Below are 20,697 nucleotides of genomic sequence, written 5' to 3' on the forward strand. Positions count from 1 at the left end.
GTTACTGATCTCTCTTTTTGGGATTTGGCAAACTTGGCTCGTGATAGAGATTCTCATGATGTGTTAGCCACTTTTTTGGTAGTTGCTTGGGGACTATGGAATAGGAGAAACAAGTTCATTTATGAGGATGCATCTCTAAATATTACTAATGCTGCATGTTAATAGTGCTTTGTCGTTACAGCAAGAGTATACTAAGGTGCAGGTATTTTCTGGGTTTAATAAAAGGATTAATCATGTTGTGTATTGGCATCCCCCTCCAATGGGTTGTTTGAAATTAATTGTTGATGGTGCTACATTTAGTGAATCTTTTTCTGCTGGGGTTGGGGTTATTTTGAGAGATCATAATGGGGATGTTGTAGTAGCTATTAGTAAGGTGGAAAAGGAGGTTTCTTTAGCTAAATTTATTGAAGTCATTGCTTTGTTAAGAGGCCTATAACTGTGTGCTCAATGGGGGGTACCGAAAATCTATTAGAATCTGATTCTTTGATTCTTGTCAACTTTTTGAATGAAGGTTCTGAGTGTCTAACGGAATTTGATTTTATTTTACAAGATATTCGAAGGCTAATGCATGGGTTTGAAGAAATAAGACTTGAGCATGTTCATCGCTTGGGTAATGGTACTGCCCATCAATTGGCAAGATATATAAGGGAAGTTGAAGATATTGTTATGTGCTGGGATTCATGTCCTTCTTTTGTAAGTCAAGCCATTTGGCTTGATAAAAACTCTATTGTAAGGACTCTTTGATATGAATGAATGATTAACTTGTTATCAAAAAAAAAAAAAATTGAAAAGAAAAGTTAGATCTTGACAAGTGGGACAAGACGTCAATGGTTAAAAAATAAAAAAAATAAAAAGTTCCATTTTTTTGTGGGGAGAATGCATTTTTATTGGTGTGTTGATCCAGGTGGGACCAACACGTTTGTCTCTTATTTGCCCTTTTTTTTCAAATTTTACTACTTATAAATAAAATTACATATTAATTTATATATTCATATTAATTTTTTATATTTAAAATTTAAATTAATATTATTTTTAATAAAATTTGCTTTCCAACCAATTACGTTTAATTAATACATATATTAATATACAATTATGCTTATAATTAGATTTTTCTTTTTCTTTTATATATATATGCACTTGAATTTACTCCAATATGTAGACTGAATTAAAAGGATTTTTCTTCCACGAAGAATGAGAAAGGCATACAAGGATATATACATGTTGAGAAATGTTAAAGCTCGAATTTTAGGGATTTTTTTTTTTACCGAATTCTTTTTATTTATATTTTTTATTTTTACTTAGTGATTAAGTAAAAATTTTTAAGTGATGTTGTGAATTTTTTTTTTTTAAATTAAGAATATAAAAAAATCAAAATTCATAAAAAAAAATAAATGAACTACTTAAGTGAGCTTTCGGTCGGTACCTTTTTTCGATACCTGTAGTACTGCTCATACATATAAAAATGTTGAAAGCATGACGTTATTGGGTAAGTGCTTGTTTGTGAATGAGATTAAAAGTTTTTAAAATATTTTTAATCATTGAAAGTTTTTTTAAACAAAAAATAATATGTTTGATAAATTTATAAAAGTATTTTAATTTTTTTAAAAAGTTAAAAATCTACTTTTTTTAGACAACAGTAAATTGAAACTTTCATCGAAAATCTCCTGCAGATAACTATATGTTTTTAAAAAATTAAGACAACTAACTTTAAAAGTACTTTAGATACATGTTTATTAAATAATAACCAATTTTTGAAATATAGAGCTTATTATTTAAGTTATAAGTTATAAATCTTAAAATTATAAGTTATATTTTTCACCGCAATTTTAAACTTGTACTAAGTTTAACATTTTTTGAACGTATTTGAATAATAATTTTATGAAGTTGTTTTATAATAGAAATAGTTTTTAATAATGTCAAATAAGTATAATAAATTTTTTTATTAATTTGATGTTTTGAATAGCAATGATACAAGAGAAAAATAGACTAAAAAATGATAAAGTTTATGTACTTTATTTTAAAAATTGTATTTAAAAATGACTTTTGGGTCTATTTTTCATTTAACATTTTTTTAATTTGGATATTAGGCATAGTTTGGTTTCACAAATTTTTAAAATCATCTGATTATATCATTCAAATATAAATATTTTTCAATTTTAAAATTTTAGTTTTTTAATTTTTTCATCTGATCATTACCAAGTTATTACAACTTATCAAACTTCAGACAAAACATAAAAAATAATTCAATCTTTTCAAAATTCAATACAAAAAAAATATTAAAAAATTATATTTTAACTCTCTTTTAACATTATAATTTTTTATTCAACTTTTTCTCTCTCATTTTTTAAACTCTATAAAAATCTTTTGGACTTTACATTTTATACATTTTACATTTTTTTTTTTTGTTCAGTACCATCTACCATTCTTGAAAAACATGGCCAAATAAACCTCATAAAAAATGTGGATAATCCAAGTTAGCACAGATATAGACGAACTAAAACAACAATACCATAATAAATCTAATATCCTATCAATTGATTTTATAAAAAAATATGAAACATTTTCATCAACAAGTAATATTGTATAATTTAAGTTCACTTCATTCTCGAAATTTCTATTAAACTATATTTATAAACTTGTATGAAATTTCTTTAGATTAGATGTATATATAATGCATGTTGGATTTTTTTATTCGATCATATTTTTTTTCTTTCATCTTATTCTAAAGTTTTTTGGTTCTTCTAATAATCCATTATTTCTATTTTTTATTTTTTTCTTATATTTTTTCATTAATATATTTTTTTCCTAAATTATTGTATAATTAAATATATATTTTCTACACTGGGCGAACGTCCAAGGGACGTTCCCCCTACTACGTACTGTGTGTGTATATATATATATATATATATGAACGAGTCTAATTAAAATGGAGGGGATAGGATCGTTGTCACAACAGCTAGCTAGCTGGAAGGCATGCACTTGATCAATAATAATTGGTCATGTTACCAGCCTGCCCTCTAGAAATTAGGCAGATTAATGCAAAATCAACATTAATTATATATGAATTTTCCTTCTACGACAAATTAAGTGATGGATGAAAAGATCAATAATAACATTAAATTAAAGAATATAAGATCAAAGCTAGATCATAGATCAGCAAATTAGATATAATATCCAAGTAAAAAATGTACGTACGTATTTTTTAGCTTTCGATCATCGGATTTTCAGTATTTTTAATGGAACCATGAATAATATATAGTAGTAGTCGGTGATCGGGTAGAAGAACAAAAACCAGCCGAGAGATGTACATCTAGACCAGATCATAGATCCAGATCTAGAGAGAAAGAGAGATAATAAAAAGATATCATACACAATAACTTGATGATCATGATCAGCCAGCTACTTAATTACATGATCTCATGATACTGCACAGGGCAAGTATTCCAGCTATCAGCTTAACATAATATATATATAAGAACGGCAGAAACGTCCCTGTTTGGTGTAAGTTTCTTGGCTAGACAGTTCAAGGAGTATTATTATTCGTGACTCAATTATTCAATCTTAGATTACGTGTGTTCGTTCGCGTACGTTGACGTGATACCATATAATTTGCATGCACATACATATACAGATCATGCATGGCTCGTCGTTTCATAAGACATGTCCTTTTCTTAATTTTTCTTTCTTACGAGCGTGATATCACGTACTCGTTCGCCTTGATGAAAATAACAAATGGCCTACCTCTTCTAAATATATATATATATATACCATTTTTAGGATGATCAGTAATATTAATGTGCATGGTACTACTGGATTCAACGTACGCACGTTCGTATACAAACGAGTACGCTTTTAAAGGAAAACAGAATATATATGTTAATTTCGACGTGCTCGGTATTAACAATGATATACTGAATATTAATTAGATTTAGTGATGCATGCAAAATAGCAATGAGATCGATACATTATATAGAATTGATCCTTTCAGGACTTGACCACATGATTCCGCGCGCGCTAATTACATTGCTTATATATAATGGAAGAAAATTACAGTACTGGTTCTTCGTACTTATGGATCACAGAGGATCTCGTACGTACGTTTCAGACCCTTATTGCTGATAAGGACTCTTGTTCATCAATTATAAAACATGCAACAAACAAAAAATTACAATGCTGAAAACTTGATCTATACCATGCATACATAAAATCCAAGGAAAGTGATTATTCGTGTAACAATTCAAACTGATTCAGGGGTTTGATTGAGATTTAATAGCCCTTTGGCGGTGGTGGTGATTTGTAATAATATGGGATTGGGGAAGCCTTGGATGTTGGAGGAGGTGATTTACGGAGGTATGGTGGAATATGTGGCCAGTGAGATGCCGGAGGAGGAGACTTGGATGGTGGATAAGGTGACTTATGGAAGTATGGAGGATGTGGCCAGTGGGTTGGAGGCTGTGGAGGAGACTTGTAGTAGTATGGAGGATGTGGGAATCGAGATGGAGGTGGAGATGATTTGTACATATACGGAGGTGGAGGTGATGGAGATGGTGGTGGTGGTGACTTATAGATGTAAGGAGGTGGAGGAGACGGTGAGGGTGGTGGTGGAGATTTATAGATATAAGGGGGAGGAGGTGATGGTGAGGGAGGTGGAGGTGACTTGTAAACATATGGAGGAGGGGATGATGGAGATGGTGGGGGAGGCGATTTGTAAATGTAAGGTGGTGGAGGAGACGATGAGGGTGGTGGTGGAGATTTATAGACATATGGAGGAGGAGGTGATGGTGATGGTGGTGGTAGTGATTTATAAATGTAAGGAGGTGGAGGACACGGTGAGGGTGGTGGTGGAGATTTATAGACGTAGGGTGGAGGTGGTGATGGTGAGGGAGGGGGAGGTGACTTATAAACATAAGGAGGAGGAGGCGATGGAGATGGTGGAGGAGGGGACTTGTAAATGTAAGGAGGAGGGGGTGATGGAGAAGGTGGCGGTGGTGATTTGTAAACATAAGGAGGAGGTGGCGATGCCGATGGTGGGGGAGGTGATTTGTAAATGTATGGTGGTGGAGGAGATGGTGAAGGAGGAGGAGGTGACTTATAGACATAAGTTGGTGGGGGTGATGGAGATGGAGGTGGTGGTGATTTATAGACATACAGGTGTGGAGGAGAGGGAGATGGGGGAGGTGGAGACTTGTAAACGTATGGAGGAGGGGGTGATGGAGATGGCGGTGGGGGTGGGGGTGATTTATAGACATAAGGAGGAGGCGGTGATGGAGAAGGTGGTGGGGGAGGAGGCGACTTGTAGTAATACGGTGGATGGCCTCCATACTTTGGTGGCAATGGTGGTAAGTGTTTATGATATGGTGGCGGTGGAGAAGCATAAATGTAAGGCTCATGAGTGGCAGCAACAATAGTAGCTATGATGCAAAAAACCAGAGCAAAAAGTAGTGGAGGCCAATGCCCTGGGTGGTGGCTTGAGGTACCCATTGCACTAGCAATTGATCACCTCTAATGCTGAAAGATGTGTTCGGAGACGTCTTGCATTGTACCAAAGAATGCTAACCCCTTTATATAGTAAACTCTACAATCATTGTTGAAAACAATATATTTGTTTACTCCCCCAAAACAGGCTGTATTTATGCTTTAAATATTAATATATATCCCAAATCTCACAATAATTGGAAAACTTCAACGAGTCAATATCTTAATTTATATAGTTGTGTCCATATGACATGATCGATCTTGTGTGTAAAGATCTCAAAGTCAATAGAAGAGTAGGTGGGTGCTGTATGGCTGGAAAAATTGCCTTTCTTTTTTGGTAATTAATATATATATAATTTAGAATTTAGAAGCACGTTCTATATCCAAAACTGATAAAACTCTATGATGATGATGAGGGGAAACGGCACAAAAGTCAAACTATGATCGAGCTAGCTAGCAATAAAGAGGCAAGGGTTTGGAAGCTGCCAGCAATGTTCCAATATATTTTTGTCTTTTCTTTTATTTTTCATCATCTTGATCGCCAAATGTCGGTTCCATTATACGACTACAGCGATTTGGCATTTCGATCATTAAACTGATCAACTTGTGTATATATATAGATATATATATATATATAATATGCGCGTGTTAGGTAGCATTTTTTGTACGTGAATATATAAATTTTCCTTCTTCCAAGCGTCGGTGCAATATTTATATAATTTTTTTTGTGGAATTAATACAATCGTCTAAATAGATTTTATAAAAATAAATTTATAAATTAAAAAATTTATCTTTTTCTTAGGACTTGTTTGAAAAGTAAGATGATCTCATCTTATTTCATTTCAAAATATTTCATAATCTTATTTATCGATATCATTCAAATACAAACATTTTTTAAATTTAAATATTTGATTTTTTTATTTAATTATTATCTAATTAATACAACTTTCCAAACTTCCAAACAAAATATAAAAACAAATGTAATTTTTTTAAATTTCAAAACAAAAAGCATATTCTATTAATAATATTTTAATTTTATAATATTTTTATTCAATTTTTTCTCTTTCATTTCTCAAAATATGATAAAACATCTTAATTTAAAATATATTACTAGTATTCACAAACTATTTACTATTATTCACAGATTCTCATCTTATTTTATTATCCAAATATGCCTCTAATTTTCCTTCATGAAGGAGGGCATGCATGCAGAACTCTTTCCATTTACTTTGTACCGCCACCTTGTCCATAGGCTTTATTCATGTATTTAATTTGGTTGTTAATTCTCATGTTCGATTTATACGCACTCCTCCATGTCAACTCTCATTTAGCAATCTACTAAGTATAAAGTGAAGCCAATGCAAAATGATACCGGCACACGAGCCTCACGCATGGACTTCACCCCTCGTCGGACCTTAAAGTCTTTTGTGACTCGCTCTCTCTGCACTGGTGAAATCGGCATCTTCAGATCGGTTAGATCTTACCCATCCTATCCCAACACCTCGTGTAAGAGAAATTTTGGCCATCATGTTAACTAATTAACCAGCTAATTTTCCCTAGCCAAGATCTAGAGGATAGTAAAAAGCCATCATTTTAAGACCCCCCCATGGCCAGTTGACATGCTCTTGATGATGTCTTCTTAGTTGCCTAAAAGGGGAGAAAGAAAATGCTAGACATATTAAAAACGTTTACAAAGTTCACGTGATTGGTGAATGTAAGAAGATCTTAGCTTGACTTATTACTTTCTTTCTTTCTTTTAATATCAATTTGTAAAGCCTACATGCATGTTAAAACTAGTAGTATTTCTGACATTATTCTTTGTAATCAATACAACTACTTGCATACATTATATATAGTTTATAAAATAAATCATGATCACTTCATACAAGTAATTAAAAAAATGCTTATACCTAGGATTCAACGCAAAATCACCACGATATCTTAACCTAATTAAATATTTTATATATGCGTTCAAAAGTAATTAGAAACCGCCCCTTGACCTTAGCAGCTAGCTAGCTAGCTGTACATGATGAGCTCACACGTTCCAGTTGATCAGGTAACATGTCATCTTCGTCCCTTGACAATCTCAATCTCATGTATTCATTGGATCAGATATATCGATCGATAAAAGAAAACATATATATACTTAATTATCTTCCTAATTAATAATTATACATATATATACTATTGTTTTGAGAGTATATATATTAATATATAGTACTACTTGTTCATGTCTTAACACATTAATTTTAATAATGTCATAAACCAACTATTCTAACGAAAATTTGAGATATAATATTGCCACATAATCAGGCCGGGCGCCAGTCTGACTCATGAAATGATCAAATCTAAACATTTCTGATCTTATGTTGATTATTGTGCTATATAATATCTCTTTGAATTATCTTAAGAGTTCGTGGGGGCTCCAAACTACTTTGTTTTGGCATTAACCCAAATTGTCAATATTATTGTCGGTTTTACATTATTGTAATCAGTAACATGAACGGCAGCAGTATTTAGCCAGCAGATCATCAAGATGAACTCTTTTGTCCTACTTGTACCATACACCTTTGAACTAGTTCCTGTAAATATCGTTCTCCAACATCCTCTAGCATTTCCTCGTTACTTCCAATGTGTTGCATTCGTTTATATATAAGACCTTCGGCCACCCACATTTGAATTAATATCGTTGTCCTTATCTCAAAATCTTCTGGGAAATGACCTAAATATAGGAAGCACAATTTCAAGTGGGAAGGCAAATCATCATAACTTAAACCCAACACAATATTGATAGAAAGACCATCCGGTTGATGGATGTATGATTTAATGTTTCTGTGTACTTGATTCCACTCTTCTAATGTCTGTTTTGTGGCCAAAAGTCCTCCAAGTACAGTGATGGCCAATGGTAATCCTTTGCAATATCTAACTATCTCTTTACCTAAAATCTTCATATTTTCCTTGATTATACATTCTGCATAGCCAACAACAATATAAACAATATCATTTCTTCTTAAATATTGAAATAAATAAAAAAAAAAATCGACTAGCTATTTTGAGACTAGAAAGCTTTCAATGTCTTATAAAGCTTTCAGAGTATGCAATTGTAATTGAAGGATTGCCCCTCATGGTCCATTCAATACTTGCGTTGTTATATGGTTTTTACTTTCATCCAATTTAATGTTGTCTTATATTAAAAAAAAAAAAAAATATCCCTTCAATTAGGAATGATAAACATCTGTGTGTCTCAATCTTCTACTTGAAGTCTTGAAAATCTTGACAAGAACTTGATTCATGGGATATTCTTGAATCCTCCCATCCACTACAACAGATTGGACTTTTCCCGGCGTTGTAAAATCGCCGGCAAATAGGCATAAATCCCCGCTATAGTAATATTCCAGCGATTACCTAATCGCCGCTAATTCGCCGGTATTATTCTTCCACTTTACCTATAACACGGCGAATAAAAAAAATCGCCGTTCTATACGTAATATTTCGCAGCGAGTTTGGTATCGCTGGCATATAATTTGAATAGCGTCAAATTCTATTCCAGCGATTACGAAATCGCTGCTACATTAATTAGCAGCGCTTCCATAGTCGCTGCCATATACTGTCCATGGTTACAAAACATATGGCAGCGATACATGCATCGCTGGCAACTTATTTTGCAGCGCTTTTGTAATCGCTGCCAAATACGCAACCATTTCAAAAATAATATGGCAGCGATAGAAAAATCGCTGCTAAATAGTAAGGCAACGGTTTTTTAATCGCTGCTATATAGTTTTCCTGTTTCACAAACATATGGCAGCGATTATAAAATGGCTGCCATACCATTTTGCAGCGCTAAAGTAATCGCTGCCATATAGGTTTCAATTTCCAAAATCATATGGCAGCGATAGAAAAATCGCTGCCAAATTATATAGCAGCGGTTCCTTAATCGCTGCTATATACATTGCCTGGTTCAAAATGCTATCCCAGCGATCCTAAAATCGCTGCTATATGATATGACAGCGCTGTCTTAATCGCTGCTAAATCCATTTCTACTTTTCAAATTATATGGCAGCGATAAAAATTTCGCTGCTATATGATATGGCAGCGGTTTGTTAATCGCTGCTATATGGTTTTCTGTTTCAATAGCATATGGCAGCGAGATAAAACTCGCTGCCATATGATTTGCCAGCGACTAAACATCGCTGCAATAGGATTTTCTAATGGGAATCTATCGTATTAAATGGTTTTTTGAAATTATTGACGGCGATTAAAAAATCGCTGGAGAAACCTGAAAATCGAATTTTATATAACCTAGTAACCCAATATTCTTAATGGGTTACTAGGTCTCATTTATACTTTCTCCATTCATCGAATAGCACCTGATAGACATGATCATTTAATTTTCCATACTTAAACAAAAATTGAGCTAACCATTTCTATTCAATTCAAAATTTACTCATATGCATCAAATGAATTGACCAACAATCATATAATATCTTTTTACATTGGGTGGTGCATTATACGAATCATATCAATTACAAACTGAGCTACTAATTACTCAAAAGATAAATATCACTAGTATAAGTTATTTCTAGATGACTCTACTCTCACTAAAACCAACAACTACCAGTAAAACATCTCATATTAGTTCAGGACTTTTCAACCAATTAAAACATCCAATTTTCACAAGATGACTTTTACAAAGAAAGGTGGTGAACACCAAGATAACGCCGCTCCCACAACGGTCAGCCCATAAAGGTGGTTGGCCATATCACCTGAAAATAACATGAGATATCCACAAGGGTTCAGAAATTGACAACAGGCCCATCAGAAATTGAGATAGTTTAAGAAAATATAAATGCAGTGGATTTAGTATTAATCATAGAGGCACAAGGTAAACTAACTAATTATGGCATGCTGTTGAAAGTGTATTAAGTCTTGCAGAGATGAGATTTATTTGTTGTTAATGGTGAGACTAATAACTTACTAACATTTGGTCATATAAATCTTACTGTCGGGCGATTCAAGACTTGGACAGAAAGTGGCAAAAAAGTCAGAAGCCATAGAGTGCCCTTCATCTCATCCTATAATAAGCGGTTTGAGGAAGAATCGCTGGCCAAATAAGAAACTGATCCTAGCATTTGGATGACCAAGAAAAACCCTATTATTAAGTTGTTCTTTCCGATAGCTCGCTGCAGCATGCAATTACTAATTGATATGGGGGTTTCTATTGTATGCTAATATATATATTTACTCGGCTGTAATGTCGTAATTGCATGTACACTACAAGTTTCTCTAGTTTTTGTTTTGGATCACATTAAGGAAAAAGCAAAAATCCTTAAATCATGTACCTTAGCCAACTATTTTTTCCAAAACTTGTTATTCCCATCAATTCACCTATTTGCATGCGCCAGGTACAAAATGGGCGCAGCCGTACCACGAGTTGCTTAATATTCAAGCAGCCATGGATGGATTGATCTATGGTGCATGTGCAATATGCTCGAAGAAGCATGAGAATTTTAGCTACAACTACGTCCTGGGGACTCAATTTATACAAGCTCGGCCAAAAAATGATGAAACAAGACTCAATTTATACTACTCGGCCAAAAATCTGATGAAACAAGACTCAATTTAAATAAGCAAAATGTTGATTCAATTTGTTAACTCACTCCCCATGCAGAATCTGAAAAGAATGGCATGAGCAAGGTGTGTATCGATGGTTGTCAAAATAACCCTGATTGTGTCCTGCTTAGGCAAACCATTTCCGTAAATTATTCCATACATGATGAATCTTCAGGAATTGGTGGCCTATTTGATGATCCAGTGTTCTCTTGTGGCACATCAACAAAGGTGCCTGCACGCATGTCATCCAACATCTGCTGCATGTCATCAATGTAATCATCTTCGGGTATATCCTCATTCGAGATATCGTCGTCACTGACGTATTGTGTGGTATCCTCCTCCCCATGAAATATCCATTGTGTGTAATTTGGATTGATCCCTTTCATGAACAAATGGGTTTCCACCTCAAGTATAGGAAGCCACAGATTGTTAAGGCATGTACGGCAAGGACACCGAATGCGATCCCGTCCACTTGCATGAATTTGGGCTTGTGTCAGGAAATTTTTAACCCCTTCGGCGTATGCAGGTGATAATAGTCTATCGGGCTCATTCATCCAACTTTTGTCCATCTAAAAAAAGTGGGTGAGGAATAGAGTTAGACAAACAGAGCCCATGATTACCAGGTAGTTGATGAAGTCACGTTTGACAAACATGGAAAAATTTATGCAAAATATATGACCTTTGGGAACATCATGCAATTGCATGACGGGTATAGTACATGAAATTTGAACATGAAGAAATGTAGAATTCATACACATATGTCTAGCATGTGTATCTGTTGAAAGCCTTGCTCATATGAGAAAGGTGTGTATGTTACAAGTATCACTCATTCCACAGTTGAGTTAGTGGAATGAGTGAGGAAATTTGAGTTGTACATTAGACATCAAGATTATAAGAGAAGCCTCTGATCACATGGTATCACAATCTTGATTGAGTGATTAAATTTAGTTACCAATTGGATCCCTAAACGAACATAGCGTGGACCTCATGAATGGAGTATAAATGTTTAACTTGAAGTCTAGGCATTTTCGGGGGATAACTGGTATATCAATCCAATGATTTCTAGTATTCATTGGTTCGTTGTTGCATGACTCATGAGGATGGGCCTTCTTCCAGCCTCCTAGAGAACATCACCCACAATAACAATAGCTTTCTGCTATAAAAGATGGATGTAGCTGTCTAGCTGATGATCATGTACCTTGCATAGACAAGGACAAAATCCCTAAGCTTTAAGTACTTAGGGAGGCCGGTCTATATAAATATATCTATACACTGCTGCATTATAGAAGTAAATGTTCTTTTTACTTGCTGGTTTTTACTTCTGCACTATTTTTAATGCTTTGTGCCCAGACTTTGGACTCTGATCACATCAAATAAAGCAAGCAAGCAAGCAAGCAAAGCAAAGGGGCAGTCATTGTCTGTGTAGACACGATTTTAAGTACGTACAGCAGGGCCAGCTGCCTGCCTCAGGCCCTCCAGTACCCCCATCGATCATGGTTACATTTATCTCTCCCCAATTTCCTATATCTATTCACATCAGTTCACTCAAGGTCTTAAGTAATTACTGCTACTAATGCTGCAACTTTCCTTTTGTTTTTAATGGAAATTAATTAATGAATGATCAAGTTGACAACCCTTTAATTAATTTCATCTAAAATTAATTTAAAGTGGATTATTATTAGAACCAAAATGATTATAAAAATAAATTTATAATCATATTAATATATGTAAAATGTCACAAATTATTTTCACGAGTTACAAATTTATAGCAATTTGTAAATTTATTTATTTAGAATTATAACATTTTTATAATTATATGCAAAAATTATAGTTGACGTTTTAAAAAAAAAAAAAAAAAAAAACCCAAATCTGGTCAACCCTTTAATTTCTTATTGAGTTAGCATGGTCAATAACTCAACCACAAACACAAATGTCAAACTGCTCATGTGGCCCTTGGCCTGCCTCTCTTATCAGCACTAAAGGAAGGCTAGAGCCTAATGGTAGAGGCAAAACCCAAAGATTTGAAGTAATGGCAGAGAGAGATCCAGAGGCCTGTACAAAAAGGGACATGACTATCAATTAAGGGTGACCTTCCTTAAAATCTAGATTTGTTGGGTTTCTCTAATAGGGTCGGTGGCCATCGATCCTTAAATCATCAATTTATTTATTTTTCTAATTCAGTTTAACTAATCTATTTCATATAAATAAACAAAAGTATATTGAGTCTTTTGTTTATTAATAAAAATAAATAAAATAAAATCTATATTTCCATTCAATTAAATTTTTATAACAAAAGACTCAATTTTGTTATCTGAGATCCCAAAACGAGTAAAAAGATAAATTAACTTTAAACAATCTAAAATACTAGGATATGATGTTCTATTCTTTTAATCACACTAAAAGTAAATTTGAATAATTCTATATAAAACACACACTAGTTATAACATATATATAACTAATATGTGATATTATAATCAACATATAAATAATCAGATCCCACATTGTACAAAGAATTCATAGGAGAAAAACAAGCTGTTTTAAACAGGCCATATATATAAGTGTAAACATAGAATTGGTCGTTAATGTTTTAGCTCTATATGTATTCATCAAAATACTGTTTTAAACATGGAAGACAAACGGATGACAAAAATAGTATTGAAATTTTGGATTATTCGCTTTATACATGGTAGTCTTTAAAACCAAAAAGTCCATACCAAGTCCACTGGTTTATGCATCTAGGATTTCATGGATCTAAGTTCGTGTACTTTTCTGCCACTCACAGCAAATCAAGCCAGAAAGTAGGCCAAAAATACAAAATCATAGTTACCTATTTAGCAACAACAGTCGCGGCAGGATGTGCGTGATGTTTTAATTGCTATTGCTGCACAATGGCAATCTGCTGCAAATTCAAACCAAATGCAAATTAAAACACACAATTATTTCCAAGAAAGAGACAGGGCCTAAGCAACCAATTATTAAAACAATATTAGTAGTAAAACATATAATACTGCAGGTGTTTCGCAGTTGTTAAAAGTTAAGAAGTGTGCTGACAGGTGATCCCTAATCTCAGAAAAAACTGCTGTGGGAAGTTTTACATTAAGTTCATTGCCTGCTTAATATTCTCAAAGAATTAAAAACAGATGATTATATAAGTACAAAAGAAATCAGGACAGAATTTATGGTCACCACACCGCCCCCCCACCCAGAAAAAAAAAAAAAAAAAGGGAACCATAAAAATAACATGCTTGTACTCACTGTTAACTAATTAGCAATCTTTTGGACAAATCTTCTAGTTTTTTTTTTTTTGATATGAGGAAACATATTAAGGATCTGAAAGAATCTTTTTGTGACCTTCAAAGACATATCATCCTTCCTATGGCAACAGAACTAGTTTTCTTTTTTTTTTGCAGGCAATGGTTGCTCGTGGAGACCTTGGAGCGGAACTGCCCATCGAGGAAGTTCCTTTATTACAGGTGTATTGATGTTAGCGATATGCATCACATCTTTTTTCTCTAAACTTATTCATAAAGTTGGTCAATTTAAATAGCTTTGATGTATGATCTGCCAAATTTTGGTGTGGGTATAAAATGTTTGGGAAGAATAGATTTAACAATCATATGCATGTTCAATATCTCAAGTTAAAGGAAGAACCCCCATACATCTTGATCCAAAAATGGAGTTGTTAGTTTTGTATACTTACTTTAGTTTATAATAAGTATTTCTAGAGAATAAAAATTAACTTTTTTTAATACTTTATTTAATACATATTTTAATACATGTGCACTAAAAGTTAGCAAAGAGATTTACTTTAGCCCGGTAGTTTTTTACTAAAAACTAGTTTGATGTTGATACTGTAACTATTTACAGTATTACAAACTGTGATAGAGTACTTAAAGCAAGCGATATCTGCAAGTAATAAATGTGTAACCTACTCTTAACAAAATAACACAAAAAATGCTATGCCATATTCGCCTATTTGATAAAAACACAAACTGTGGCTTCTAAATGCATGATGCAAAAGTGAGTACTCTTTTGCTGATCTAAGTTCTAAAATAATGATTCAAAGACTCTTCTACATCATATTAGTGATCATGAACATAGAGCAATCAAAAGGCTAAATTTGTCATCCGTTTTCCAAAACTCATATGGCATCCAAAAATGTCTAGCTGGAAAAAACTCTGTTGAACATTTTCCAGCTAACTAACATATAGGTTTTTTATGTTTTTTGATAGATATTATGGATTTTATTCATAGTAAATAGGCATAGCCCAAGTACACGGGTAGTATACAAGAGAATAAACCTAAGTACAATCTAAAGCAGAAACAGAACTAAAGAAAAACATTACAAATGTTGATATCCCTTAAAAGATAACTCGCCCACAAGTTTAAGGTGTTGAGGGAAGAGATAACCCTGATTTGTATGGAATAGTCCCATCAGAAATCATGTAGAGGAGTTCTCTTATACTATCTCTTTTATACTTGTCAAAATTAAAATCACATACCTATTTAAGTGAAAAAAAGAATACTTAACACAATACAAATTAAAAACTGTCTGAAAGCTAGGGAAAATGATCACCACAAACCACCAACATCAAACCAGCCCCACAGGGTACTATAACAGAAACAAACCAATAAAACACAAATCATCCATGCAACAAATAAAGTATAAACCATACAAAGGAACAGATGAGAAGCAAGAAATGTCAGGGACTCTTATATACAGAAACTGGAGAAGCACAGATTTCAAATAAAAACCCTAAGCAACTCGCTGCATAGGCCAAAAACTAAGAAACAGTTCAATAATTAATTTTCCATAGTGATAAAATCAGATAAACTAAATACCAGAGAACAGCCCAGCAGCATTTAATTTAAAATCACTAAAGCCAGTTATATCTATCTTGGCAGGTCGGCTACCATTTGCATCATTATTGAACTGCAATTGGGGGTTTCAGAATGGAATATTGTTTCCATTTTACATTCAAGTCCAAATTTTAAAACTATAGTTCAATTAGGAAGCAAAAAATCAGTTGTTAAATACCGAACGAAAAGGATGGGGCTAAAAAATTATAACTTGAAGTGAACGTGGGTGTGTGGTGAGAAGCAGAGAAGGAGAAGGTGCTTACCAGTGGTCGGAAACTCAGAACTCCAAGCACTTCACAAGCCGTGCAGCACCAACTTTCCCATTCAATCTTCGGCGGAGATAGAGAAGGGGAAACAACTGAATGCCCTAGGATTACAAAATCAGAGGGTTTTCACGAGTGAGAGAGAGAGAGATAGTGTGTGAGACAGAGAGAGAGAGAGAGAGAGAGAGAGAGAGAGAGAGAGACGAAGAATGGAACCTGAAGCTTTCAGCCGTATGGACTCTGGTTCAACCTCCGTGGGAAGAAAATGGCGTGGTGGTGGTGTGGCTAAATCGCTGGAGATTTCCTTCGGCTGAAATAGGTAAGCATATGGCGTCGGTGGTCTTTTGGAGAAGGACAGTATGTTTTACTCGGCTGTGGAGAACGAAGGAGCAGGCCGTAGGGAATCGGGGGGTGGGTTTTGGTGGTTGCAGGGGGGGGGGGGGGGACGCGGGACGAGGATGAAAAATAATACTTCGCGCCCAAAGATAGAGGTAAAGTGACGTAGTTTTGGCGCAGGCAAAAGTATATTGCAATATAGCAGCGATTTTATAATCGTTGCAATAGTTATTATAAGCCCCGGCTAGTAAATGGTATTATTAGATCATGAATTTCGCGGGGATTTTTAACTCGCCGGCAAAACATACTTTTGCCAACGAAATATTTTGCGGCGATTATTAAATCGCCGGAATAACCCCGATTTCTTGTAGTGATCAAAAAAATCAATATGTATGTATGTTCTCATACTTATAATAAATACATGCGTAATTTTGAATATATATATATGTCAAGTTTTCATTCAGACTAATACCATAAACTCATGATCATTGACCAATCTAACAATTTTTTTTTTTTTTTTCTATTGGTCATCTTTTAAGAGGATTTAAGGTTCTGTAATGAAATCAACCAATTCTAGCAGCAAGACTGCAAGACTACAAAACTTCTGGATCATTAATTAGTAGCAAACTAATTTCATTCTTTTAAGAGATCGGGCTATAGCTGTAAACAAATATTTTTCCTCTTTAAATCATGTTCAAAACGTTAAGTTACCTCCACTACTAAACTAGCAATCTTTTCATATCAAACACTTTTTAAAAAAAAAAAAAATCTAAATCTAGTGGTTGAGAATTAGATGATATTATTTATATACCTTCTGATCTCCTTGATAGTGCTAAATACTGAAACAATTCCCAGCTTTCTTCATCGTTTAGAAATGGTAATTTGTAAATGTGGCCACTTGGATCTACTTTCGAAGCCAAGGCTTCATTACGAGAGGTTGTATCATCTGTTGGGAAGGCAGCACTTAAACTGTTCCAAGCCTCAACTTTCCAGATATCATCTAGAACCACTAGACATTTCTTTTGGCGCTGAATTTCACAAAGTTTTTCAACAAGCTCTCCATCTCTCATACGTTCAATTTCATCTCTCTGCTCTTTAGATGGAGAGATAAGACTAATCAGAACTTCTTTCCAAATATCGCTTTTTTGATATTGTTGAGAGATACATGCCCAGGCACGGTAGTTGAAATGACTCGTGACTTCTTGATGATTATAAACCTTGCTTGCAAGAGTAGTCTTTCCAAGACCACCCATACCACATATGGAAATGATTCTATATTTGTATTTGATCTCTTTTGTCAAACATGCCACCACTTCCTTCAGGCTATCCTTCAATCCAACAACATCATTTTATTCAGCATAACCGTAAGTTTTCCTTTGCTCTCTTATCTCCTCACTCAAAGATCTCGAGCCTCCACCTTCCATCGAAATAAACCTTATGCCATAATCTTGTAAATGCGAGCTCAATGTAAAAATTCTCTTCGTTATTTCACCAATCTCTAAGCTAGTTTGATAAATAGCTTTTGCTTCTTCCAAGATGCAGACAAACCTCTTTAGGAGATTTTGTATGCCTCCTCCCTTTCTGGAGCCAACTTTGAGGGCATACCACTCAATAATATCTTCGACATCATAAACAACATCTGTCATATCTGCAACCCACTAGCGTACACTCTCTCTTTCATTTTGCCTTGCATCTGCATCTTTTAGGAGACTTTGGATCTGTTTGAGTTCATCTTATAGCTGTTTAACTAGTTTACTCACTCCGGGCAAGGATATTGCTTCTTGATGATTGACATGAATTCAGGAGAAAATATTTAAATCTAATTAAATCTGCCGTATATGGTAATAGTAGTACTTCTACATTTAATATTATTTATCTCGAAGAAATAAATTAGAATCATCTTAATTAATTTTTTTTCTGTTTTTCTTTCTTGCATGGGTTTTATCAGTTTAATCCGATGGAGTATGACTAGTAGTAGTAGAGATCAGAATGAAATTAGGCAGGCTAGCTGCAATTAATTGTAAGCTAATAGTAACTTGCACGACATGATGATCATGCACCCACCAATTCATTTCATCACATTAATTTTATATTTATTAATAATGTTTCACCGGCCCGTACCCTTTGAGGCAAATTTTTTATTAATTATTACATGTCAAATTTTGATTGGTTGCCATATTTTTTTTAAGCAGAATTATAATATTATTTAAAACTCTCACTTGTGGTTGAAGAAAATCATGATTACATTCAATATATATCTTGGCACTATGCATGACCCAATGTATGTAAAAACCTTATAACAACCAAATTTATGCAATTCATGGCTAATTTCCATCTAATATATATCATATCTTTTTTATGAATTGATAAAAGGACAAAGGCTGATTTTATAACTAAGCCTAACTTCTTTATATATTTATATATATATATACATATACACTAGTGGAGGCCAAACGTGCTCTGCACGTTTGTTTGGTTGTGTTTTTTGATTGTCTTATACAAAAATTTGTTTAGAGTAAATTTGAACAAAAAAAAGAAATACAAACAGAATTTTTTTTTTTTCATGATCATTGTAGTTCTCAGCCATACTGCACAGGGCCAATAGAGAGAATATTAAAATTTTTATCTTGTTGCTGATTGAATATTTATGAATCTGCAGCAAGTTGAATCATCTATTGTTTTTTTGAAACTTGTACTGTAACAGTCTCTTTAAACAGCAGATGCTCCTATATGTTAAATATTGAATGAGATTAGAGAATGAATAAATGTGTAAATAATTAATTTACAAAAAAAAAGCAAAATAAAAAAATAATTAGTATTTTATTATAATTTAAAGTTGAAATATTTTATGTATAGTATAGAAACTGTAGGAATGAAAAAATTTATTTTATGAATTTTAAGTTGTGAAATTTATTTTGATATGTTTTCTTGGTATTAATTATTTTTTTACATTTAAATTGATCTTTACTTTAAATTAGTTTAATGTTGGACTTTATTTATTTTATTTTATTAATATTGAGTTGTAGTGTTTTTATTTGGCTCTTATTTATTTTTTTATTGTGCATTTTTCTTTTTACGTGTATTTTTATGGAAATATTATTTTATTTATTATGGTTTATGACTCTTTTGTTTTAAATTTAATGTATTATTAGTTGGGTTCATTTATGATTTTAAGTCATGTAAATTATTTTAATGTGCTTTCTTGTTATTAGTTATTATTTCGCATTTAAATTACCCTATTCTTTAAATATTCTATTGTTGGGCTTTAAATATTTTACTTTATTAATATAGAGTTGTAGTGTTTTTACTTGGTTTTTAATTATTTTTATTGTGCCTTTTTACTTTCTTAGAACCTAATTTTCTGAGTAGGCTTTATTTCAGTGGGTTTTTATTATGATTTGGGCCAAATTCCCTTCAAACCTAGGCTAGCCCATAGCACTTAAACCCGGCCCAGTAGATCCCTCCAAAATGGCGTCGTTTAGAAGACATTAGGGCTCCTTTTTCTTCCTCTTTCTTATTCTCTCCTACGCCATTTTCCTTCTCTTCTTCATTCCCGTTGCTTTCTTCTACTGCTGGTCGATTCATCTCCATTTCGTGTACTGCATTCCTCCATTTTCCTGCAATTGGTTAGTTACATTTATTCTCTTGCATTTTGTTTCTTTTTTTTTTCCACTGCAAACCGATCTCTCTCTCTTTTTCTGTTGTTTTTATTTCATGGTTTCCTCTTCATTGTTGCAGGTTTGGCCGAGTTCCTTGTGTGCTCATTTTCTCTTCTTTGTTTCTTGTTTATCTCCTTTTTATTGTGGTATAAAACCCACATGGCCTCACCGTGGATTGTGTTACATCGCTTCTCGTGCGACACAACGACGTCGTTTTCATCCTTCTCAGTTGCGGGATCTCTGGTGGTGGGAGAGACCGTATGAAAGCGAAGTTCAGATTCTTCAAGAAAGGGTGTTTTTTCACGTCGGCGGCTCCGCGCTTCGATCCTAGGCATTGAACCGGATCTTTGTCCACCAATCAACGGCATTCCAGTGCGATCCACTGGACGCGACCTCCGATGCTACCTCCGATCGCACTGAAACAGCTATGTTTTGTATGGAATGTAAAGCATTGTAAATCTTCTATGTACACGAAAACAAAAACAGAATTAGAA

At 33.7% G+C, this 20,697-nt stretch overlaps 1 protein-coding gene and 1 pseudogene across 2 annotated transcripts; both read right to left on the reverse strand.

Moving 5' to 3' along the window:
- Nucleotides 1-3,891: 3,891 nt before the first annotated feature.
- On the reverse strand, nucleotides 3,892-5,524 carry LOC122293949 (extensin-2-like). Of its 2 annotated transcripts, XM_043102416.1 has the most exons (2): nucleotides 4,485-5,524; nucleotides 3,892-4,433 (listed from the first exon to the last, which is right to left on the reverse strand). In XM_043102416.1, the coding sequence occupies exons 1-2, from the start codon at nucleotides 5,479-5,481 to the stop codon at nucleotides 4,267-4,269; spliced, it is 1,164 nt and encodes a 387-aa protein (XP_042958350.1). In that variant the 5' UTR covers nucleotides 5,482-5,524; the 3' UTR covers nucleotides 3,892-4,266. The 2 variants fall into 2 exon arrangements, with proteins under 2 accessions (XP_042958350.1, XP_042958349.1); XM_043102415.1 differs by having other exon boundaries at nucleotides 3,892-5,524.
- Nucleotides 5,525-8,006: 2,482 nt separating this feature from the next.
- On the reverse strand, nucleotides 8,007-20,571 carry LOC122293806 (annotated as a pseudogene).
- Between the last annotated feature and the right edge of the window lie 126 nt (nucleotides 20,572-20,697).

Source organism: Carya illinoinensis, chromosome 14 (genome assembly GCF_018687715.1).
Source record: "Carya illinoinensis cultivar Pawnee chromosome 14, C.illinoinensisPawnee_v1, whole genome shotgun sequence".
Lineage (NCBI taxonomy): Eukaryota > Viridiplantae > Streptophyta > Magnoliopsida > Fagales > Juglandaceae > Carya > Carya illinoinensis.